We start from the raw sequence: 22,889 nt of genomic DNA, 5'->3' as shown, positions 1-22,889 counted from the left end.
GCTTAGTACAAATAATAACTAGATAATTTATATATATTATGATTAGGAAGAAGTAACGGCGTAATAAAATAACATCAGATTACGTGAATGGTAAACAACTAATCGAAGAGTTGATGAGATAATTAGTGTTCAACCTCAAGATGTTTATTTTTTTTTTAAGTTTAACCAATTCAAATTCTTCGAACATAAAAATCCTAATATGATAAAATCGATAAAACTTCGATAAAATTGCTTTAACGAGAATTCTAACATGATAAAAAAATTAAATATAATCTAATATTAGTCTAATAAAATCGATAAAATTTGGATAAAATTTCTTTCACAAAAATTCTAACATGATAAAAAAATTAAATATAATCTAATATTAGTAAGTATAAGAAGTACTGCCACAATGAACACAAGACGACAACGCGGTAAATTTTTCTTAGGTGCATATTATTAAAATGACCAATGTTAGCTAGAAAGATTCGCTCGTTAAAAATACACCAGAAAATCAATTGAGGATTACAGGGGAAGACCCATAGTTGTCAACTTTTTCAACATTTGAGAAAAATAGGATTTTTGTGTTTAAAGAATTTAGTAGAGTTTGATTTTAACCATATTTAATTGGATGCAATTTTTTATGAAAATTGATTTAACTCCCTGATATACAAGCGGTAATCCTCAAGTTACTGAGTCATAATACATGTTCATTTTATTCATTTATAACCAAGGTAGCCATTTTGGACGTCCTTTTTTTTTTCCTGTTCATTCCTTTTCCTGTAATCCTGTTCATTTTGGCTACTAAAGAATTTGAAAGCGCATAATATTTTTGGGATTTTCTGACTTTTTTTTTTTTCCTGAGACATTATTTAACCATAGTTTTGCTAATCAGTCTTTTAAAATTCTGCTTAATCTGGTTCTGGTCCTAGTTGCTGATATCATCTTGAGGTAGTTGTTCAAAGAACTGTTTGCTTCGCTCACTCACAAAATCTTTCAGTTTGCAGGTATTTCTGCTGGAAACTTTTGATTTAGATTGGCCATGTCTCTATCACATTCCTCATAGGAATGTGACAGAGGCATGTTCTTTGAAAGGTACAATCTGGTTGTCTTGTTTCTAGTATAATGTGAGGAACGACCTCTGAATGATTAGATTAACATATGTAATACATTAATAACATTTTAAATGGGTAAGTTAAAATTGGTCTATTATAAAATGTCTTTACATACTTCCTATTAATAAAAAAAATGTTTGTTTTAAAACAGCGACTATTTTTAGTCATCTAAATCTATAAGACTTTCCCTAATTCTCCTGACACGGTTTTCTGTCACATCACATATAAATGTGAATCTCTTGGCGCACACATCGATTCGAGTAGATCTATCATCTCTAACAATATTATATGATATTTATAATAATTATGGTGAGATTCTGCTTTTGCTGAATCTTCCTTTCTGCTCCGACGACGCCGAACTCGTTGAACAAAAATGAGAAAGACATGAAATGCATTCTGTTCATCTTTCTTTTTCAACGAATTGAAATGGGAAATTGCCCATGTCATCTTCGGTAGTAACCTGAAAACATTTCAGCATTTTACAGCTACATGGTAGTCCTGTAACATGACTTCTCAATTATTTATCTCGAGAAAACTCTCTTTTTCGACCAATAACTTGTTTTTTCTACGGCTTTTCTGTGATATTTGGTTTAAAGGACGATAACACGAAAAGTTGTGAAATTGGACAAATGTAGTTTTTTCCCCAGTAGTCTTCAATTGTTGGACAATACCTCAGGTTTTTTCAATTATGTCCTATTTTATCTTGTTACGTGAAATTACTATTTTATTTATTACTAGAGAATCGTTTTCTTTAAAGATTTTTAGCTTGTTGCGCAGTTTTGAAATTGACGTCCTTCAGAAACTCGAATTGCCAAAATTGAGATACACACCTGGCTTCTGCTCTGATTCTTTCAAAAGACGTTTGCTTATCATACCATCTTAGCTGAAGCGCCGTTTATCTTTATAACATCTTTTACAGTCTATAAATATGATCGTGATAAAACAAAATTTATTGCCAAGATTAGAATATAATCGTACTTCCTACTGTTGTTGTCGAAGTTTGATTTTAAAACAATGTATTTATAAAGGAAACTTAGCACAATTGGCGATGGCTAAACTTCTAATAAATAAAAAAAGAAAGCAGATCTAGATAAAACAATCAGTGGTCAGCCGTCAGCCAACTTTTCTTTATTTAAAACTATGTTAGTTAAAAAAAAATTTCTGACAAAAATTTAAACCTATTTACAATTATCTTTTAAAACACTATACAAAAATATTCACACTTTTAAAATATTGACGCACTAATTTACTTATATTAACTTGAGAGTCGCTTGTAAAATATTTCCTATGCTTTAGAGAAATCAAAAGTAAATGTTGTTTTATTTACATTTTCTTTTTCCAGAAAACTTTGCTATTAAATTCGTAAACATCTCACGAGAAAGGGGCCATTCAAATTCATTTTTGATAACAAAAGGGCATCCATACTCAAAAAACCAAAAGAGAGGAAACCAAAATCTTCTTCGTTTGTTATCACTAGATCGAACCTGCACAGCACTAGCTAATGTATGATAATACATAAACAGTCGAGAAGTGATATAAAATGATATCAGTACGTCGATTGAATAGTGCTCATGAGCAGCTATGATAAAGAAAATGCCGAAAATATTCAAAAGCCAACAAAAAGTGTGTAAATAATACCAACGGCGTGGTGTATCTAAAGATAACAAAAAACGTTTTATAAAACTCCAAGTTTAAATCAAATCTCAAAATCAGAATAAATTTCTTTAAAAAATTTACACAGGAATTTTACACATAGTTACTTACACTCATTAACAAAAAAATTCAACAGAGTGAGAGTAGCAGTGTGGCCACTGAACATATAATCACCGCATGTGCGCACACCTTGCAAAGCCATTCCACAACCAGAGAATATCTCCAAAGCTCTTTTTAGGCGATTTTGAAAAGTGCCATACTTCTAAACACAATGATAGACAAATATTTTCTTTGAAATCAAAAATAATTGAAGATACAACATAATAAAAATTTACTTAGGCTTTTAAAAAACAAATATGAACAAAGCTCGTATATTTAGTCCATGTTTAAATTTGTTCATGAAAAAATCTCACATAGTTTAGATATTTCTATACTTTTAATAATTAAACATCATCAGTAATCATAAGTTCTGAAAAATGAAACCAGGAAAAAAATAATTAGATTACTTACTGTTGGAGAACAGTTTAAATGTTTTCCAGGTACACTTAAGGATGTGACATACATTGTAAAACAGCGAAACAAGAATATAGTACCAGCAAGTGCACAAGATCGCCTGAACACAACCAAGCGGTGCTTATGAAAAATAATGATACAACACCAAAAGAACAACATGATTGAACCACAAACTTCACATAAATAGAAAGCCCATGGCATGAATGGAATAGCTTCTAAAAAAACATCAGGAAGGGGAGGATAATCTGATGTGTTTGGAAGTCGGTCATGTACTACTGCCAAAGTAAATGATGCCAGCAAGAAAACAGCAAGCATGTATATAAAACTAACAAATGTACGAAAATATACTGAGACAACTGCATTTCTTATTTCTTCCTCCATGGGGCTATTTCTCTTTGGATTAACATAATCAGTGTAGTCAGTAGAGAGAGAATAAACTTCATCTTCATCAGAACAAGAATCTGTACTTTGAGAAAGTGAAGATTTTTTTAAATGAAAGTTTTTCTTAGGAGAATTTTTTGCATCAAAACATAAAGAACTTTTACCACGAAGTGTTTCTAATTTTGCTAATATTCGTTTAATATCACCTGAAACAAAAGATAAACACTTTCAAACTAAATACATTGAATATAACTTGTGTTTCTTTTAGTATCAAATAGATCTTAACCAGATACTTAATCTTTAAAAATTACAATTTTCCAAGCTAAAGTTTAGGTGTATTAAAATAGAATTAACTCAAAAATTACTCTTTTCACTGATTATATTGAAAGTACAATGATATATTACATGCATTATTACATACAAATATATATATATATATATATATATATATATATATATATATATATATATATATATATATATATATATATATATATATATATATATATATATATGTGAGTGTGTGTGTGTGTTTATCATTGCTGGACAGATCTTTCTTAGAATCCAGGCCATACTAATGCAGGCCACATATATGCCATTTTGGCAGCATAGATATAGCATAAGCCAGAAAGGAAAATGGAAAGATAAGCAGACTCAAGCACATGGAATATTGTAAGACTAAGAAACAAGAAAGAAAACTTATGATTAGCACACTTGTTGAGGAAATTAATAAAATTTGAAAGACAAAATTGAATCTGAATCTGAACAACATGGTTTGTCAATAATTTCCAAACAGCAGCCTTACTGATATTAATATTAAAGTGCTGCACTTGATTGAGCAAATGTCTGATAATTCAAGACAATTATCATGAACTGTTAGAGTTAATATTTTTTCTGGGTGATACTAAATTATGTAGTGTTCCACTTATGCCCTCCAGAACATTACATAGGGCTAGGTGAATGGCCAAGTTGCTGTACTCTGTAAAAATCTGAAAGCAAGTTATTGCAGAAATGCCAAATAAAAAAAAATAATAATAATACTGATAAATATAGAACCAAGTTCCATTCAGGAGAAATTACATGAGGATATTGTGTCTAGCAGAACAATCTCATTGTTAGATAAACTTGTGAGTCTGTTTATCTAACAATCTCATTGTAAGATAAACAGATTCACATGAGTAACATAACCTGGTGAACTTTCTAGCTGCAAAGAGGTCAACAGTCAAATAGTGGTCAATAACTAAGCTGAGTGAGTTGAGAAGTTGATCTAGGCTTACAGTACCTTTATCACAACAAGTGGAAAATACTTAAGCTATAGAGGTTACAGGTTATCTTAAGCTATAGAGCCAAGTACCCAGAAGCCAGAAAACCACTGCTTATCAGAGATAAATTTCTGAAGATGGACATTGAGTGATTATGATTTATTACATTATTTAAAGCTGAATTAATCATATTTATTTTTGTATATCTGATAATAAAAAGCACAGTTCTGATGACATTGTTACATCGATACAATATCTGAAACATTTTATTCTAAACTATCATAAATACCATTTATAAACAGCTTAAAGTCTTGACTTATATACCATATAAGGTATATATTGCTTGATAATTATTTCAAGTCTGCAGCTGTTAAAAAACCTTTAAATATGCATTTTAGATTCTAAAAATTTTACTGTGAGCTTATCTTGTGGCATTTAATATAATGGTACAAAAGAAATTTAAAGATTCAAATTAGCCAGGCATCCAAATATATAATATTATGTAAATATATAACATCATGTAAATTTATAACAATATGAAAGTACACAAAGGCAAATTCTTACCTAACACAGCAATTTGAACTGGTGGTTGCCTAAGATCATCAATTGTTAAAGTAATTAAAGAGGGGCCATCAATTTTATGCTGATCACAAAATAATTTTTTATACTGTGACAACCCATTTTGACACAACCACTCTCCAACATCTGATATATTCCAGTTATCTACTGGTTTCTGTTCAAATGGCAAATGCTTCTTCATTCCTTAACTTAATCTTTTAATGATATAAACAAATCTGCATAAATTACTTATATACATTTATATATAAACATATTTTAAATATATTTAACAAACTAACAATAGAAATTACAACCAAAAATTACTACTAAGTGAAGTTTGAGCTGTATATAAATAAATACATATTAACAAATTATTAAAATATTTAAAATATAGACTCGCAAAAACCTTACATAAACAAAAAAATAATAATAATGATAACAAACGACAGAAAACATGACTGTCTCAGATTGTTTGGAATTAGGGAAACCTATGTAAAAAGGTTATTAGTTTAAAGCTCTGTAAAGTAAATTTACTTAAACATTTAAAAAATAAAAAAAAACCATATGTATAGAATAAGGTCACAAAAGCCCTACATTTTTATTTTAGTCATTAAATTTATCATTATCTGAACTGCTTTTTGTTATATGAATTTTATCTGAAACAACTTTTGTACTCTTGATGTTTGGTTGTTGATGATTTGACATTTTTTTCAAAACATCCATTATGGTATTTGGGTTAACATTAGTTCGCAGAAGATCAATCAAAATGTTAAAGACATCAATATCCATTTTAACTCCGCTTAAAGCACATAATTCAAACAGTTCTTCATCTATACTCTTATTCTTTCCACCAGTATATATCACCTTACCATCAGCATCAACTTTATATAGATCAGGCTGTGTATTTGATTTAGGCTTATGAATAGCATTCAACCTCCTTTCCATTGTTGTTAATAAGATAACAGCAGTTATTTTACTTAAAGATAAAAACTTCCATTTAATGAACTGAAAATTACACGTATGAAAACAAATATATATGAGTGTGCGAATGCACAAAATTTTTTTTTTTCACAAATCTTCATGCTTTAAAGTGCAAATCACAACAAAGATTACAAAATCATTTGTAAACACTTATTTAGAGTAGCACCAGTCTTCCTGGATTTTTTAAATGGAGAAAAACCGTTTAAATCATCTTTTTACTTTAATACCTAACTAATTTTAATGCCTCCGCTAGAAAAAGGAATTTTATTTCATTGTTTAACCCGAAGGCTTATCCTACAAACAAACAGTAGCGTGGTCAGAAGTCAAGGCTAAAGGGGACGACAGAGAATATAATGTCCCCATGTGTTTTATTCACAAACATAAAAAAGCTTATTGTGAAAAATTGGATGTTATTTTTAGACTCAGCGCCTTATAATTTTTGAAATAAATGGAATCTTTTATGTTCGCTTCAAAAAAAATTTTTTGTGGGTGTAATTTAAGTATCGACTTTGGTTTCGTTTTAACCTAAACCGAACCGAAATGTCAGTTATGAGAAACCAACATATTTTTGGAAAGCCAAATAAGAGCTGCTGCAAAAATTCTGAAATCGCAGGATCGGCTGAATTTTAGGTTCAATCAATTTTTATTAAGTTCATTTAATCACTTTGCAGCCAAGGGATTCTTCCCACAAGTTTAAAATACAGTTACGATATTGATGAAATAACCAGAAAAGGAGTAATTTTTTTAACTTAATGTTTAGTTATATGCACTTTTTTAATAAAAAATGTTGCGTTCGATATTTATTTTCTTTTGCTATCATTATTATAGATGGAGGGGGTATCATTGATGCAGAAAACAAATGTCGTTATTTGGACAAAGTTATATAGAAAGAAGGCTAATTAACGAAATATATTTAGTTAGTTTTCTCTTCTTTTTTTTTTACCGTGAATTTCTATTGGGCCTAGTTATTACTCGTTAAAAACCGAATAATCAAACGCCAACGCTTACAAATTATTTAAAAAATTCCTATGAAAGTTTTATCAGGAAGTAATTATTCTCCACAAAAAACAACATCAGTTTTTATCTTGACGTAACTACGCACTTGATAGAATACAAAAAAAGTCTAGACATTTACTCCTCGTTTAGAACTTGTGTAGAAATTTGAAATTCAAGTTGATATTTATTTTATTGAAGTGCTATTTCCGTAGAATCTCTTCTAATCGAAATTTTCCTGAACTTTTTCGATATTATCGGAGCATTTTATTCTGACTTATTTTAACCGTGTTTAAGCAAAACTGCGAAAGTCGATTAATCGGTTTAACGAAAAGTTCAGAAATAGACTCTAGCACCCTGAGAGTTACATATAGCTGGGCAGTTAGCAAAAAAGATTTTAAAAAATCATAACACACTTCTAGGTCACCAAATTTTATGCTCATAAATGACTATGATTGAATTCATTTTTTGATCGTAATCCATTTTGAATTTTATTATTTAAGAGAAATTTTTGAGTTTTTTTTTTCCAACTATTCGGGAATACGGTGACTTACCTGGGACCTATCCTATAAAGCTGAAAAATACGTAATTTACGCAAAAAAGCAGCTTTTTTTTACGCAAAAAAAAATGTTTCCGTAAACTGCAATCCTATAAATAAAATTACGTAATTCTTTGAGTAAATTACGCAGAATCTTTGAGTAAATTATGCAAAATTTCTAACGCAAATAAATCTGCTGCAAGTTCTAAATTTTGTGTAATTACGCAAAATTTTAATTTACGCAAAATTGTCCATATTTACTCATTTTTTTGCGTTTTGCGTAACATGCTTTATAGGAAAGGCCCCTGGTGATAGTAGTCTGCCCCTTGTTAATTTTAATCAAAATGCACTTTGATACAAAAAAAAACGCAATGACTATTTTCAAAAAAAATTTTCGATTGTACACAATCGGTTTTTTCCGGGATAAAACAACTTTTTGTTGCGAAGCGAATCGAAATAATGTAGCAGAAAATGAGGATACTTAATGGCTGAATCACATTAAGTCAATATCAGAAGTAAAAAGAAACTATAAAGTTAAAGAAAAGTAAAATAAGAAAACTTAAAAGTTGTTCAACGTGCTGTTAACAATTTCACCATTATAAAGAGTCAAGGTTTTGTTTAAAACTCTGCTCAAGATGCTCCGTAAACATTTTAACGGGTTGCAAAAAAGTTAAGGGACAAAAGTACATTTTTTTTCTTTCATTTAAAATGTCTGTATGAAGATGTTTAGTTTTACACTATCAAAGGTTAAGAAGGCAGTATGCTCCAAACTTCTTGCCGAGGCATTATTTCTTCACAAACCGTATTGTTGAAAATTGGAATTGTTCGGAAAGTGATGTTGTCAATTCCATTTCAGTGATTAATTTTAAAAACAGACTTAATAAATTAAGCAAAAAAAAAAAAAAAGAAGCTGTTAATATCTAACATCTAGATTCTTTCTTGAGACTCTCAAGAACACAGCTTCAATTATTACATAATTTGCAATCTACTGAGTGTCTAATATATACCTAAAAAAATATTTTAAAAAAATTGGTTTAAAAGTTTCCAGGAGTGAAAATCTTCAAGAAAATGTTAATAATTTTATTGTAAAATATCCAAAAATAAGCAAATTAGAAATTGTGAATTACTTTTTAAACGTGCATATCCTATGCACGTTCAACTTTGTATAAGGTCTTAGATAAGTTGCAAACTGATCGATCATTTAAAGACAAGAAAAAATACAGGACGGCCATCTTTACTGACTAAGCGAGCTCAATTCAAACGACAAGTAAATGGAGTGAGTCAACGAAAATTGGGTCAAAATTTGGAAAAAGTCATCAACATATTTCATATCAATTGTCGAAGATGCAAATTTCTTACCAAAAACAAACAAAATCTCCAAAATACAGTGACGATCAGCGTTTAAGAGCATAAAAATAAGAATTAAGAGTCGAAAGTTGGTAAATCATCTTTATGGAAAAAAAGAAGATACAGTAATTAGCGAAGAAAAATGTTTTTTGTTTATTGGTATAGAAATGCCCGGGAACTCTGGAATTTATAATAACATCAATAACATCGATAAGTATCCAGAAAACGTGAAATATGCAGGAAAAGAAAAATTCCCTTCAAAAGTTCTCATATGGGTAGCGATTTTAATTGCAAGTTTATCGAATCCACTTATTCCTAAAGCAAAATCATGTTCCATCAAACTTTCCAGTATGTAAAAAAGTTATAAGTCATAAAACCTTCAATAGTCCTTGGATTACAAAAGGCTTAAAAAAATCTTCGAAAAAAAAGCAGAAGTTGTATATTAAATATTTAAAAACTAAATCTTCTGCAAATGAAAAAATATATAAAAATTATAAAAATTTATTTGAAAAAATTCGCAAAAATCTAAAAAAAAATTATTATACTAATCTGATCGATAAGTTTAAAAACAACTCAACGCGCACCTGGCAGATAATAAAAGAGATAACAGGAAAATCAAAAAATCACTTAAGTTCTTTACCACAAACTATAAAATTTGAAGATGTAAATATATGTGAACCGAGCAAAATTGCAAACATATTTAATAAATTTTTTACTGAAATTGGAACCAATCTCTCTAAAAAAATTCCTATGACCGAAAATTCGTTTGAAGACTACTTGTGTCCTATAAATAAATCTCATTATAACAATGAGTATTCTTCTGAATTATCCCACGACGAGCTCGATATAGCCTTTAAGTCTTTAAAAAGAAATAAAGCTATTGGTGCTGATGAAGTAAGTGGTAATATAGTTGCAGAATGCTATGAAAGTCTGAAAGATATTCTTTATAAAGTGTTTAATGCATCTATAAAACAAGGAGTTTTCCCGGATCAATTGAAAATTGCGAAAGTCATACCAATTCACAAACAAGGCGATAAAACAAATATCAACAACTATCGCCCGATTTCGGTTCTTTCAACTTTTTCAAAATTATTGGAAAGAATAATATATAATAGAATATTTAAATATTTTGACCAAAATAATATACTATATTCCAAACAGTTTGGCTTTAAAAAAAATGTTTCAACTGAGCACGCAATTATTCAATTTGTTAGGGAAATCTCAGAATCTTTCGAAAAAAAACAATATACCCTAGGAGTCTTTATTGATCTTTCGAAGGCTTTCGATACTGTTGACCATAAAATATTGCTCGAATACTAAGCTCGAATACTATGGAATCAAAAACAACATGCTAAAATGGTTTCATAGTTACTTTTCAAATAGAAAGCAATTTCTTACCTATAATGATGGCCTTCAAAGTGACTATACTGAAATAACCTGCGGTGTTCCACAAGGCTCTATTCTTGGTCCTCTTATGTTTTTAATTTATATTAATGATTTTAGCAAAGCAGCTAATCTTCGGAGTATTATGTTTGCTGATGATACATATTTGTTCTTATCAAACAATAATATTAATGAGCTGTTTTCTGATATGAACAAAGAACTTAAATGCGTATCTGAGTGGTTTAAATGTAACAAATTGACTTTAAACCTTGATAAAACGAAATACATTTTATTTCACCCTATTTCTAAAAAACATTTTTTACCAACAACCATGCCAAAAATTCTTATTGATGAACTAGAAATAAAAAAGGAAACTTTTACTAGTTTTCTTGGCATTTATCTTGATGAGAATGTTACATGGAAACCACATATTGACTACATTTGTACAAAGGTTTCTAAAAATATAGGAGTCCTCTATAAGTCAAGAAATTATTTAAACAAAACCATTTTAATCCAACTCTATTACTCATTTATACATAGTTATGTTAACTATGCAAATATTGCTTGGGGAAGTACAAGTAAAAGTAAGTTGCGTACTCTTTACCATCGTCAGAAACACGCATTACGCTTAGTTTGTTTTGAAAATCGATTTACGCATTCAAAGTTTTTATTCAAAAATATAAAAGTACTTAACATTTATGAAGTGAATGTATATAAAATATTATGCTTTATGTTTCAATGTAAAATCAATCCGTCCTTACACGTTTTTAAAGATTTTATTACCTTAAAAACAAAAAATCACCCAATCTCTGGAACAAAATTGTTTTACCTAATTTTGATTTATCAATTACCTTCCCAGTCTTTAAAAAGAAATTAAAAAAATTCATTCTCTTTAATGACAATATGTTGAAATACTTTTAAAATTAAGAAATTTGTATAAACACGCTCTTTTGTTTTTTGTATTTTGTCATTTTTATTTGTCTATATCTATCAATGGCTTAAGTTATATTCTATTATAACTTTTTATGGTTCTGGCGACAAGATCATTAGATCTTCTATCAGATACCAAGTTTTTATTTAAATTAGTCTATATATCACGGATTTTATTGCATCACGAAAGCATATATCTCGGATTTTGATGTATTACGAGAACATATGTCATGGATTTTGTTGTATTACGAGAGCATATATCACGGACTTTATTATATTACGACTAATTAAATGTAAAACTGAAAAAAAAAAAAAAAAAAAAAAAACTATTTATTAAGAAATGGTTAATGTATGGACTTCTCCCATTTTTTCATAAGCATTATCCTAAACTTCAGTACATATTTTAGCTCGATTTAGCAAGTGCCCATTACTAAAAGGATGGACGGAAACTTAAACCATGTTTCCAAGGAGATCAATCCGCCTAAAGTTCCACAAGCAAGACCAATCGAAAATTTTTCGGGTTGTTCAGCAAAAAAAGGTTTATGAGAATGGCTACGAAGCGAAAACAACCGATCAGTAGGTCAAAAGAATTAAAACAAAATTCAAAGAAATCGACTTAGTGCTATACAGTCCATAAAGAAGGGAGTTAGGGAAAAATAAAGAAATGTAACAGATCAGGGTGTTTATCATTACTTTAAAAAGTGAAAACTTATAAAAGAACAAATATTTTACAAAACGCAAATAACTGTTTGTTTTTCCTTTTCTTAGTTTTTGAGATACTCAAATTTTATATTTTGTCTCTTAATGTTCTTGCCACCCGTTATGACTCGAGTTTTTCCAAATTATTTGAAAAAAAAAAAAAAAATTTTGATAAGAAGAATTTTTTCACCATTATTTAATGGCACGTTAAATAGTGGTGAAGTGAACAACGATTTACTTTAAAAATTTTTTAGTTCTGTAAAAAGGGAGTGTATGGTAGCATATTTAGTACGACGAAGGTTATAAAATTACTTACAGTAAAAACAAATTGCTGATTTAGCAAAACTTTATTCTAAAACTGTAGTACCAATTTTTTGGATTTTTAACAGATCTTCTTTCTTTCTCAGATATCTAATAACCTCCTGATTTAATTGCTTAAAATAAAACATACTTTTTGTAAAGTGACGTACCTTTAAAAGATTAAAATTATTAAAACATGAAAAATTACCAATTATTAAAATTATTAAAATAAAATACTAAAAAGGAGTGTTTTGAGTTATTGGGTCCTGAACCTTTGCCCTTTTAAATAATTGTTTTGTTTGCTTTTGAAAGTTTTATTTTTAACTTTATTAATTTTAAGTAATTTCAATATTTTCAATGTTCAATATTTCACATCCTAATTCATTTTATTTAAAAATTTCTACGATCAGTTTTTTATCCGCATTTAACACATAAATAAAATTTAAATGACACGAAAATTGGGTCTTTTTTAAAGAAACCATTCTTGATTCAAATACTCATTAATCGTTCTAGCTTTTAAGCTGAAATTTTCAGAGATCATTATTTGTAACAGGTTACATAAAACTTCTATGAGTTCTAAAAATTATGATTCATTCTTCCGAAAAGAAAAAGTTGGAGGAATATACATAGAATTGCTAAAAAATTTAATGACGTTTGTCGAAAATGTTACCGTGTAGATCAGCTTTAAAGCCTAGCAACGCTCTAACAACTTTGTTATATAAAAATGGCTTTTGGAATGTGCGGATTTTAAAAACTGTACATTCAATAAATAATATATAATAAGTATAGTTTATATTTTACTAATTAAGTTAGACAATAGTTATTAGTAAATATTTATTACAGTTCAATTGAGTTGTTATTTTTATATTTAATTTGTTATTTTTATGTTTAATGTTTAATTCATTAGCATATATGTATTATTTTAGGTAAAGTGTACTCAATAAGAAAGGTTAGATAAACAACAAAGAATGTATGATAGAGCAATTAGGGTACTTACTCAACCAACAACAGGGACTCCACCAGCTGTTGGTCCCGGAAGTTATTATCCTCCAACTAAAATGTTCATTAAAAAAATTGGTATATGTATGTATATATATATGTGTGTGTACACACACACACACACACACACACACACACACACACACACACACACACACACACACACACACACACACACACACACACACACACACACACACACAACACACACATTTTATGAGTTTTAGAACTTTTTTTCAGGGTCTAAGAGGGGTGTGTAAATATGGTAAAATTATGTTTTAAATATGTTAAAATTATTTTTAGATAGTTATGCACCATTTTTATCACTATCACTTCGTGAATCTTTTCTTACTATCCCAGAATGTGTTGCTAAAATTCCAGGACCTGGAAACTATAATCCTAAATACCTTACATCAATAAAAGGTGGATCTACTTTAAAAAATAAAGCTTTAAGGTTCTCAGATGTGTATGATGGATTTCCTGGACCAGGTTCCTATGATCTTATATCAGATTGGTTGTGTAAAAAAACTCAATACTTTTCAACACAATATGAAAAGAATTCTCGATCAGTATGTAAACCATTTTTAATATTATTCACACACACACTCAAACAATATCCACGCAAATATAGTTGCATATAACGAATAAATATATAATATAGTTTTCAGGAAAATGTCTAAGCTTATATAAACTCGTAAAAGATAGATTTATTACAGTTTTGTGCAAAGGTTTTGTAAAATTTCAAAGTATTCTGATATATTCTCTGACTAAAATAGTGTTTACATTTAATGTTTTCAAAAAGTTTACAAGAATGATGAAATTAAAAAAAAAAGAAGCTATTAGATTTTTGCATTGTTTTACTTCCATAGAAAAAAGTTTAGAACTTTAAAACTCTTTAACACTGAAATAAACTAGTAGCTAGTTACGTTTGTAAAATGTTAGAATCTGTTACTAAAAAATGGTATTCAAATTCTCCATAGAAAGCGTTATTTTAAAGCTCTTGTCAAATGATAATTTATCTAGGCATAGTTAGAGAAGTATCAACTTTGATAAATTTAAATCATTTTGAATTTTCGATATACTCTACAAATCAGTTTTTGATGCCCACTAAAAGATCATCAAGAAGATAATCTTTTAATGGACATTAAGAAGCTAATTTAAATTTTCAGTACTTGCTTTTTTAGGTTTGAAGTAATTGATAGCAAATTTGATTAATAATGTAATTGGAAGGAATTATCAAGTGTTCAAAATGCCAATAATAACTTTAAGTGAATATTAGTTAAAGTTTTCTAAGAGTATTGCTGGACAGTTTTATAAACCTTGTCTACAGCTTGGCAGAAGAAAATTTAACTTTTTGCATTAGAAATAACAAGAAAAAATTTCACAGCATTAAAAACCATTTCATATGCACATCACTTTTATTTTATTTGTTCTACATTTTTGCAGTTTGCCAAGAGATCTTAAATAATCTATCTTGAAAAGCTGATTCTAGATCCTCAAAAACTAGACTCATTTTGTGTCATTCATAACTGTTATGTGTATGCAATTATTATCATTTTTGGTTCTGTATCCTCAATAACAACTAGACTCATAGTTTGTTCTTCATACCTATGATGTGTATGCAATAGTTATTATTTTTTGATGAAACAACTTCATCAAAAATTGGAACTACTTCCAAAAAATTCATCATAATTAAGAAAGAAATCATAATTAAGAGATCAAGCTTAAAACAAATTATTGGAAAAGTAAAGCAGCTATAGCTGATATTATTAAGGGAAATAAATTAACATGCACAAAATTTGATTTATAGGCAAGTATTACTATTAATTCTGTCTTTTTTTGTTAGTTTAGACAGTTTTATAATACTTTTTAGATAATTACTTTTTAATAGCCACAGAAATATATTTAAGATAAATGATTTAAAAAATTATAGATTTAAATTATGTCATGAATTCACTGTACATTTAGCATAACAACTTTGCAGTTTTGATTATTTTTTAATAATTTTAAACTTCAAATAGTTAATTTTTTACAATTAATAGGGATGTAAGTATGTAACAACAATTTTCTTTTTTAAGAAAAAAATGTTTATTTTGGAAATACTGGATATAATCTTTTATTAAATGTTATTATTAATACTTTGTACAATATTTTCCCAATTTTTGGTAATTTTTGATTCCATCAAAATAAAATTTCTACTCTTTTGACATGATCCAAAAATCTTTACATCTTTTGAAGTCTTCATATTCTTCAATGAATGCGCTATTCAGGTACTCCATGTACCATTGAACTTAATTAGCTGAAATCTGATGGAGTAACATCAACATTTAATCTCTCAATAATTTTCCAAGGTCTTGACATCACACCATAGCATCAAAGCTCCCTGCATTACTAATAAAAGTTGTTAAAATTTGTAATACAATTACACCAACATGCAACATGCAATGCATTTCTCCCCATCACTGTATGCTTATATAAATTTATTTATTTGCCTTTGTTTAGTCTGGTAATTGTTTAGTTCTTTCACATAAACAAGAACCTCCATCAATTCCTTCACCAGGTCAAGCAAATGGTTATGAAGATATTGAAGGCTTTTTGCATAAACAAGAAGCTGTAAACCATGATGTCACTCTGGGTCCTGCTTTCTACAAGATTAATTATGTAAGTTGTATCAAAATCAAAAATAAACGTTTTTAAATGTTATATTAATATATATTTTGAAATAAACGTTTTTTTACTAAAGTTCTAAAATTGCAAACTAAAATGTTATTGACTAAAGTATTTCAATTAAACTAAAAGTGTCCTCTCCTTTAACAGGAGGAAACAGCTGCAGTAAAAAAGTATAGAGGCATTCACTTTGGAAAAATGACTTCAAAGCGTCCAAATTTTAAAGGTATTAGTGTATTATGAAGTCAAACATGTGTCCTTTTCAACTAAATTTAGGGCTGTATTATTAACTTTTTCTTCAATATATTGAACAGGTACTGATGGTCCAGGTCCTGGCAGTTATGATCCGTATGAAAACAAGTTTAAACCATTAGTGGACTCTGCAAGTTTTTTTTCTGTTGAACTCTTGTTTTGAATGTAAAAGTTTTTTTTATAAAATAAGTTTAAATATAAATTTACTTTTTCTTAGTTTTTATTTTTTATTTTAGATTTCTGAAGAAAAACCAAAGCCAATTAAAAACAAAGTATATTTTTCTTCAAAATGTTGAATTTAAACTTAAACAATTTTATTAATTTAATTTTTTTAAACAGTTTTTACTTTAATTTCTAGTGATTTAATTGTAACTAGATGGATTGCTATATTAAGTCAGAACAGAGAATTATCAGAACAGAAAAATATCAGAATGGAAATAAGTCAGAAGTAGGAAATTGTGCACTTAGTGTCATAAAATATTCTAACAGGAAATGTACTAATGGAAAGAAGTTAGAACAGGAAAACATCAGTTGACTTTATATAATGACACTTGCACCTTTTTGCATAAAATATTAGTAAAGAATGCTCAAAGACTATTGCAAAATAGCTTTAGCTTATGGAAGCTAAAAAGATATCCATTTTCAGAAATTTGAGGGAACGAGATTTAAATAACAAAAATTTGATATTGTGAAAAATGTTTGAGAAAAGCTGTTTTAAAACAATTTCAAAGTTTCCATGTATATTTTTTATTTAGATCCTCTTGGGTCTTATTATTGCTTCTGGGCCTAACAAAAATGTTCTATTTATATCTATTTCCCCCAAAAATATTTTCTATATTTGTTCTTACATTCTTACAACATAAACAAGGTTTAAAAATACTTTTGGTTCAATCAGTAGAAAGATTTCTCAGAATTGTTTTGAATAAAAATTTATTTTTATTCTGACGTTTTACTGTTTTGACAATTTTCCTTGTGATGTTTTGTTATTCTGACATCTTTTCTTTTATTTGGTAATGTAAAACTGTTACAGCACTCTAATTAGCATTACAGTAAATGAAGTTGAACTATGATTATTTTATGCTTAGTGCAGAAATAACTTTCAATTTAAAACAGTTTAAAGTGATATTAGTATTAAAGGATTTTTGAAATTTCTTTAAAAAAACTTTTTCTTAGAAATTTTGATGTAGGTGGATGTAAAGTTTTAATATAGTTTTTTTTTAATATGGTTGTTGATATAGTTTTTTTATTTACATGTCAATTTAAGTGTTAATAAATTCAAATTGATTTTTAATCATGTATTGTCTTGTAAACATTGTTAAGTAAGATTTTATCAGGCTTATTTAAAATGTACTAATGTATAATTTATGTATATTGTATGTATATTGTATACTTATTTATAATATATACTACCAATAAACTTTTTTTTGTAAAATAGTAATAATTTGTGTGTTTTTATATTAAATATCTAAGTTGTCAGGTAGAAAAAATCTAAAAAAGCCACTTATTTAATTAGTGACTTTTCAACTGAAAATTAAAATTTGTGAGATTTTGGTTTGATTAAAAAATTGAAGTCATCTTTATCATTTCTAAAAATTTCATTTAGATTTTTTATAATCTTATTAAAAGAAATGTTTTTTTATATAGAATGTAAGAAAGGTTTTTTTCATTCAATTTTGAATATTTTCAATAAAATAAACATAATTATTAAAAATCTTTTATCTACTGCCTAATTAGTTGTTTCATTTAAAAGAATATTTGTTAAAAGATTTGTTCAAAGAGAACATACTTTTATTTAACATGCTTACATCTTATACTTCAACAAAGTTAAATGATTCTTTGTTTTCTGTACAAATGTATGGAATAAAAAGATCACTGAAAAATTAAGAAAGGTTCTTGTTAAACAATCCTATGGAAGAATTTAAGGTGAAAGTTTTGAATTAATGTTAGGTTCAAAAAATTTATGAAATTTAAGCAGGCCATAAAGATAAGAAGCAAAAATGTAGGAAAAAAATCTTTATACTGTGATCTTATACTTAATATAAGAAGTTTTTGTTAAATAGTTTTTTAAGGAACTGTTTCATTGGTCCTTCTCTCTTTATAATAGCTTTTTTTTAACTTGCCCTCTAATTTCTTGTACAATAAAAATAAATCTTTTTGTCCATCACAATTACTTCATGATTACTATTTCTTAAAAAACTTTTTAGTATTGGATGTTTCTGAAGTGTAGCAATAAATTGTAGTAAGAATATAAATTAGTTAGTATTTCCTAACTAATATATTGCAATTTTATTATCACCAAGCATAATAACTACCTTTATTTAATGTAAACAACAACAAAATTTTTATTTAGGTTGACCTTGACTTTTTTATTAAGGTTGACCTCGAAAATGATTAGTGAAAGATCAAAATATGATAAAATATTTTAAAATGATATCATTTTTTTTAAAAGTTTTAAATAAATTAGTACAGAGGAGAAAGTTTTTTATAAGATCTTTGTTTGCATTTTAGCTTCCGCGTTATCATGAACTCATCACACTAATTGAAAAAAAAAAGGTTCTCATGATTAAAAACAATTTCTTTTGTTAAATGCTACTATTATTTCTAATGAATTAACAACAATATTTATTCTGAAGGGTGTTCCTGGTCCTGGTCAGTACAAATTAAAAAGCCAATTTGAAAATGTGAGAATAAATGAAAAAGCTGGATTAAGGCCCTCATTTGGTTCTAAAGCCAAGGTTTAAATTTTTTTTAAAAGATTTTTAATGTAGAGTAATTAGATGATTATACTTAAATTTACAAAAAAGTACAAAAACTATTAGGTAGAGTAGTTAATCTGACTGGTTTTAGATATTTTATTTTCATTTAGCGGTTTATCGAATCAAAAGAAAACTTACCTGCACCTGGTTCTTATGATGATCCTAGGCATGCTTTTGAAAGTTGCAGCAGGTAAAGAGGTCATTCAGAGTGGTTTGGTAGATCCCTTATTTGTAAATATTACTTTTCTGCATGCACTGATAGAATCTTCATAAAACGTATGGTTCATTTTTTAGGTTAAAGGGATTAAACAACACTCCTTTTGGTCAGACTGCCACTCGTTTTCCAACAGAACATCATATCAATTTAACACCAGGTATATAAAAAAAGTTACAGTTTACTTATTGAATTTACATTGTTGAAATAGACAGATCATAAGGTTACTGCTGAAATAAACAGATCATATGGTTAGGCTGCTATATTTTTTAAAATTTAAAAACTGGTACTTATTTCCTATTTTTTAATATAGGACCTGGTGCTTATTCCTATGATAATATGAGTGCTATTTTAAAAAGAAAGGCTTTGTAAGTATTTTGTAAATGCTATTTTTATCATCATCATCATCATCATCATCATCATCATCATCATCATCATCATCATCATCATCATCATCATCATCATCATCATCATCATCATCACATCATCATCACATCATCATCATCATCATCACATCATCATCATCATCATCATCATCATCATCATCATCATCATCATCATCATCATCATCATCATCATCATCATCACCACCACCACCACCACCACCACCACCATCATTATCATTGTCATAATCAGTGTATTAACAAATTATCTTCATCATCATAATAATTATTATTTTGACTTCTAGTTTAGGAAGCATAAGAAAAGGTGGCTTTGGTTCCACTGTAGAAAGAGAATTTCATTTAAATAGTAAAGAAGAGCATTTAATGCCTGGTATACTATAGATATATTTGTAAATGTATGTATGTATGTATGTATGTATGTATGTATGTATGTATGTATGTATGTATGTATGTATGTATGTATGTATGTATGTATGTATGTATGTATGTATGTATGTATGTATGTATGTATGTATGTATGTATGTATGTAACACTTTTAATTTTAGGTCCTGCTCATTACTTACCTAAATCACCTCAGAAGTGCTTTTCTCATAAAAATCATGCAGTTTTTAAATCTACTACACCTCGACTACAAAGCATTGCAAAAGAAGTAAGGTTTCACTTTCTGAAATATATATAATTTAATTTAATACATATTCAAATTGGTTCTTTAGAAAAAATAAAGCTGCATACCTGTTTATCAAATTACAAACTCTTATTTTAAAGGGAGCATCACCACATGAATCAAATGATTTAGGCAATTTTCATGATTATACTCATGGTAATTTTTATTATAGAACCAATTTATATTAAATATAAGTTATAAATTTTTTTTTTTAATGTTAGAAAAATATATAATTTAATCAAAATCATATAGAGAAAATGTTGGAGAAACATTTCAAGAAGAACAGTTGTGGTTTTCTTTCTTCCGCAGAACGTTTCAATGATGCTATTTTAACAAAATCTGACCTTGATACCCCAGGTATAATGGTAATTGTTGTATGTTTTTTTTTCTTCAACCAAGTGTGTTTGTTCCCCTTACTTTGTTTATAAAGAATTCAGTTAATCTGTTGTCGGTATTTTTTAGTCTAAACTTTAAGGTGCACCTATCTTTGTGTTTTTCATATCGTTCTCTGTTGCTTATCATGTTTTTGTGTTGAATATTATGGTGTTATATATTGAATGTAACAATCTTGTACATTGAATACGATTGTGTTCTATGTATAGCGATAATCTACATTGAGTTTCTTTTTTGTTAATGATGTTCAAATTTGAAAGAACTGTAGGAAATTGATTTGATTATAAGAGGTTTGCTAGGATCTGCTTGAAAATGACTTTTTTTACTATACTGTTACCTAAAATAGGTCCTGGTCATTATGATATCAAAAAGCCTTCGGTACCTGGTGGTAATTTAGTAACTAAAGAGGAACGGTTTAAATCAATTATCTGTGATGTTCCTGGACCTGGCACATATCAGGTGCTTTTGAGACTGCAGAAGTTTTATTTTTTTTTTAATTGAGGTTTTTGTATTCCCTGCCGCTAATAGTTTTTTATCTTTTAGTTAAGTCCTCTACTCAAACATACTTTAATGAAGAGTACATTTAATGCAACCTTGACAAATCCTGTTACCAACTTATTCGAGGAGACGCCTATCTCAAAAATTTCAATACCAGCGCTATCAATATCTGTTTCAAACTGATTTATCAACAACGTTTTTTTATTCAAGTTTATACTTTAAGGTCATTTATGTGCGTGCGTGTGTGCGTGTTTGAGTGTGTGCACTAAAAATTGTAAACGTGATTTTAAAAAAAAAAACCACATATTTTAATTTTTGCAGATTCGCTAAATACATATATTTGCATAAATGTTCCCTTCTAAACTTGTGATCTCTCGGACGTCTCTAACTATTCTGGTCATATGTATCACACACACACACACACACACACACACACACACACACACACACACACACACACACACACACACACACACACACACACACACACACACACACACACACACACACACACACACACACACACACACACACACATATTAGCAAAAAATGGCACGAAACTTAGACTTATGATTGCGATGAAAATGAATAGGAATTATTGAGACGAAATATCAAAACTTCTGAGAATCGTACTTTTGGAACTTCCTGTTTGCATTTTTTTTTAACAATGAACTTTCGGAATTTTTTTCGGAATACTTTCAGATATTCTTATTTAAAAAAATTAAATGAATTTTCATTCTGATCCTAATTCTTTCATAGTTTTGTTGCATAAGAAGAAACATTTCGAATGTTTTTGAGTTTAAATTGTGTTTTCGATTGGTCACAATATTTCCAGGTAGACTCTTCCAAAAGCACTGGCGTAGACACTCCATAAATTTTCCTCATTAAATCGTTCAGAAAAAAATCTTAATTCATTCAAATGCAAATTGTTAAAAGCAAAATGTGCATGTCTAAATATACTGGGGTAATTGAGATGGTGCATTATCGTGATGCAATAACTAAGAATTGGTCTCAGCTCACGTTTAGCCCTGTATTCACCTGATTAGTTGGTTGTTTTCGGGTCATAATCGTAGATCCAAGTTTCATCTCTAGTTATGATGTTTCATTTTTTTTCTTGATAGTCGGACGCATTGTTTCACACACTTAAACGCAGCGCTGTTTTTCCATGAAAATGAGCATTTTTGGCATCAATTGAGATTTGATTTTTCCATTCTGTTGACGTGTAGCTCATCAGTTGATGTTGATGGTCGTCCTGACTGCATCGTTTTCAACGCTTTCCCGACCCCCTTTGAACATTTTTGTACCATTCATAAACTCTTGTTTTCGATAGAGCTTGGTCACCGAAGGCCTTCTGCAACATTTTCAACGTTTCGGCAGCAGAAATTTCATTCCGCACACAAAGTTTAATG

At 28.5% G+C, this 22,889-nt stretch overlaps 3 protein-coding genes and 1 long non-coding RNA gene across 7 annotated transcripts; 1 reads left to right on the top strand and 3 right to left on the bottom strand.

The window, feature by feature from the left end:
• Nucleotides 1-1,166: 1,166 nt before the first annotated feature.
• LOC145198038 (sphingomyelin synthase-related protein 1-like) lies at nt 1,167-5,843 on the bottom strand. Of its 2 annotated transcripts, XM_080074014.2 has the most exons (5): nt 5,468-5,843; nt 3,258-3,847; nt 2,859-3,009; nt 2,422-2,748; nt 1,167-2,154 (listed from the first exon to the last, which is right to left on the bottom strand). In XM_080074014.2, coding segments are annotated over exons 1-5 (1,266 nt in total). In that variant the 5' UTR covers nt 5,664-5,843; the 3' UTR covers nt 1,167-2,152. The 2 variants fall into 2 exon arrangements, with proteins under 2 accessions (XP_079930140.2, XP_079930139.2); XM_080074013.2 differs by lacking the exon at nt 1,167-2,154 and having other exon boundaries at nt 2,182-2,748; nt 5,468-5,842.
• Nucleotides 5,844-6,028: 185 nt separating this feature from the next.
• On the bottom strand, nt 6,029-6,510 carry LOC149891627 (mitotic-spindle organizing protein 2-like). The gene has a single exon (XM_090077238.1). It carries the CDS (start codon nt 6,404-6,406, stop codon nt 6,065-6,067), a length of 342 nt encoding a protein of 113 aa, XP_089933364.1. The 5' UTR covers nt 6,407-6,510; the 3' UTR covers nt 6,029-6,064.
• A 3,500-nt stretch (nt 6,511-10,010) lies between these two features.
• Nucleotides 10,011-10,841, bottom strand: LOC149891626 (uncharacterized). Of its 2 annotated transcripts, none has more exons than XR_016449451.1 (3): nt 10,719-10,841; nt 10,571-10,649; nt 10,011-10,179 (listed from the first exon to the last, which is right to left on the bottom strand). It is a non-coding gene; the product is annotated as an uncharacterized LOC149891626 (long non-coding RNA). The 2 variants fall into 2 exon arrangements; XR_016449450.1 differs by having other exon boundaries at nt 10,151-10,284.
• A 2,456-nt stretch (nt 10,842-13,297) lies between these two features.
• On the top strand, nt 13,298-21,792 carry LOC145184990 (sperm-tail PG-rich repeat-containing protein 2-like). 2 transcript variants are annotated; one of them, XM_090077222.1, is made up of 18 exons: nt 13,298-13,415; nt 13,559-13,709; nt 13,935-14,200; nt 16,134-16,292; nt 16,449-16,524; nt 16,613-16,680; nt 16,787-16,822; nt 19,059-19,103; nt 19,184-19,285; nt 19,417-19,496; nt 19,601-19,680; nt 19,834-19,888; nt 20,209-20,294; nt 20,471-20,574; nt 20,691-20,745; nt 20,842-20,946; nt 21,329-21,441; nt 21,526-21,792. In XM_090077222.1, exons 2-18 carry the CDS (start codon nt 13,601-13,603, stop codon nt 21,661-21,663), a joined length of 1,677 nt encoding a protein of 558 aa, XP_089933348.1. In that variant the 5' UTR covers nt 13,298-13,415; nt 13,559-13,600; the 3' UTR covers nt 21,664-21,792. The 2 variants fall into 2 exon arrangements, with proteins under 2 accessions (XP_089933348.1, XP_089933349.1); XM_090077223.1 differs by lacking the exon at nt 13,935-14,200 and having other exon boundaries at nt 13,313-13,415.
• Nucleotides 21,793-22,889: the final 1,097 nt, after the last annotated feature.

Source organism: Hydra viridissima, unplaced genomic scaffold, assembly GCF_058129835.1.
Source record: "Hydra viridissima isolate aposymbiotic clone 2 unplaced genomic scaffold, HvirCarnegie_v1 scaffold_2, whole genome shotgun sequence".
In the NCBI taxonomy this organism is placed as follows: Eukaryota; Metazoa; Cnidaria; class Hydrozoa; order Anthoathecata; family Hydridae; genus Hydra; species Hydra viridissima.
This window is presented reverse-complemented; position numbering and strand designations above follow the sequence as displayed.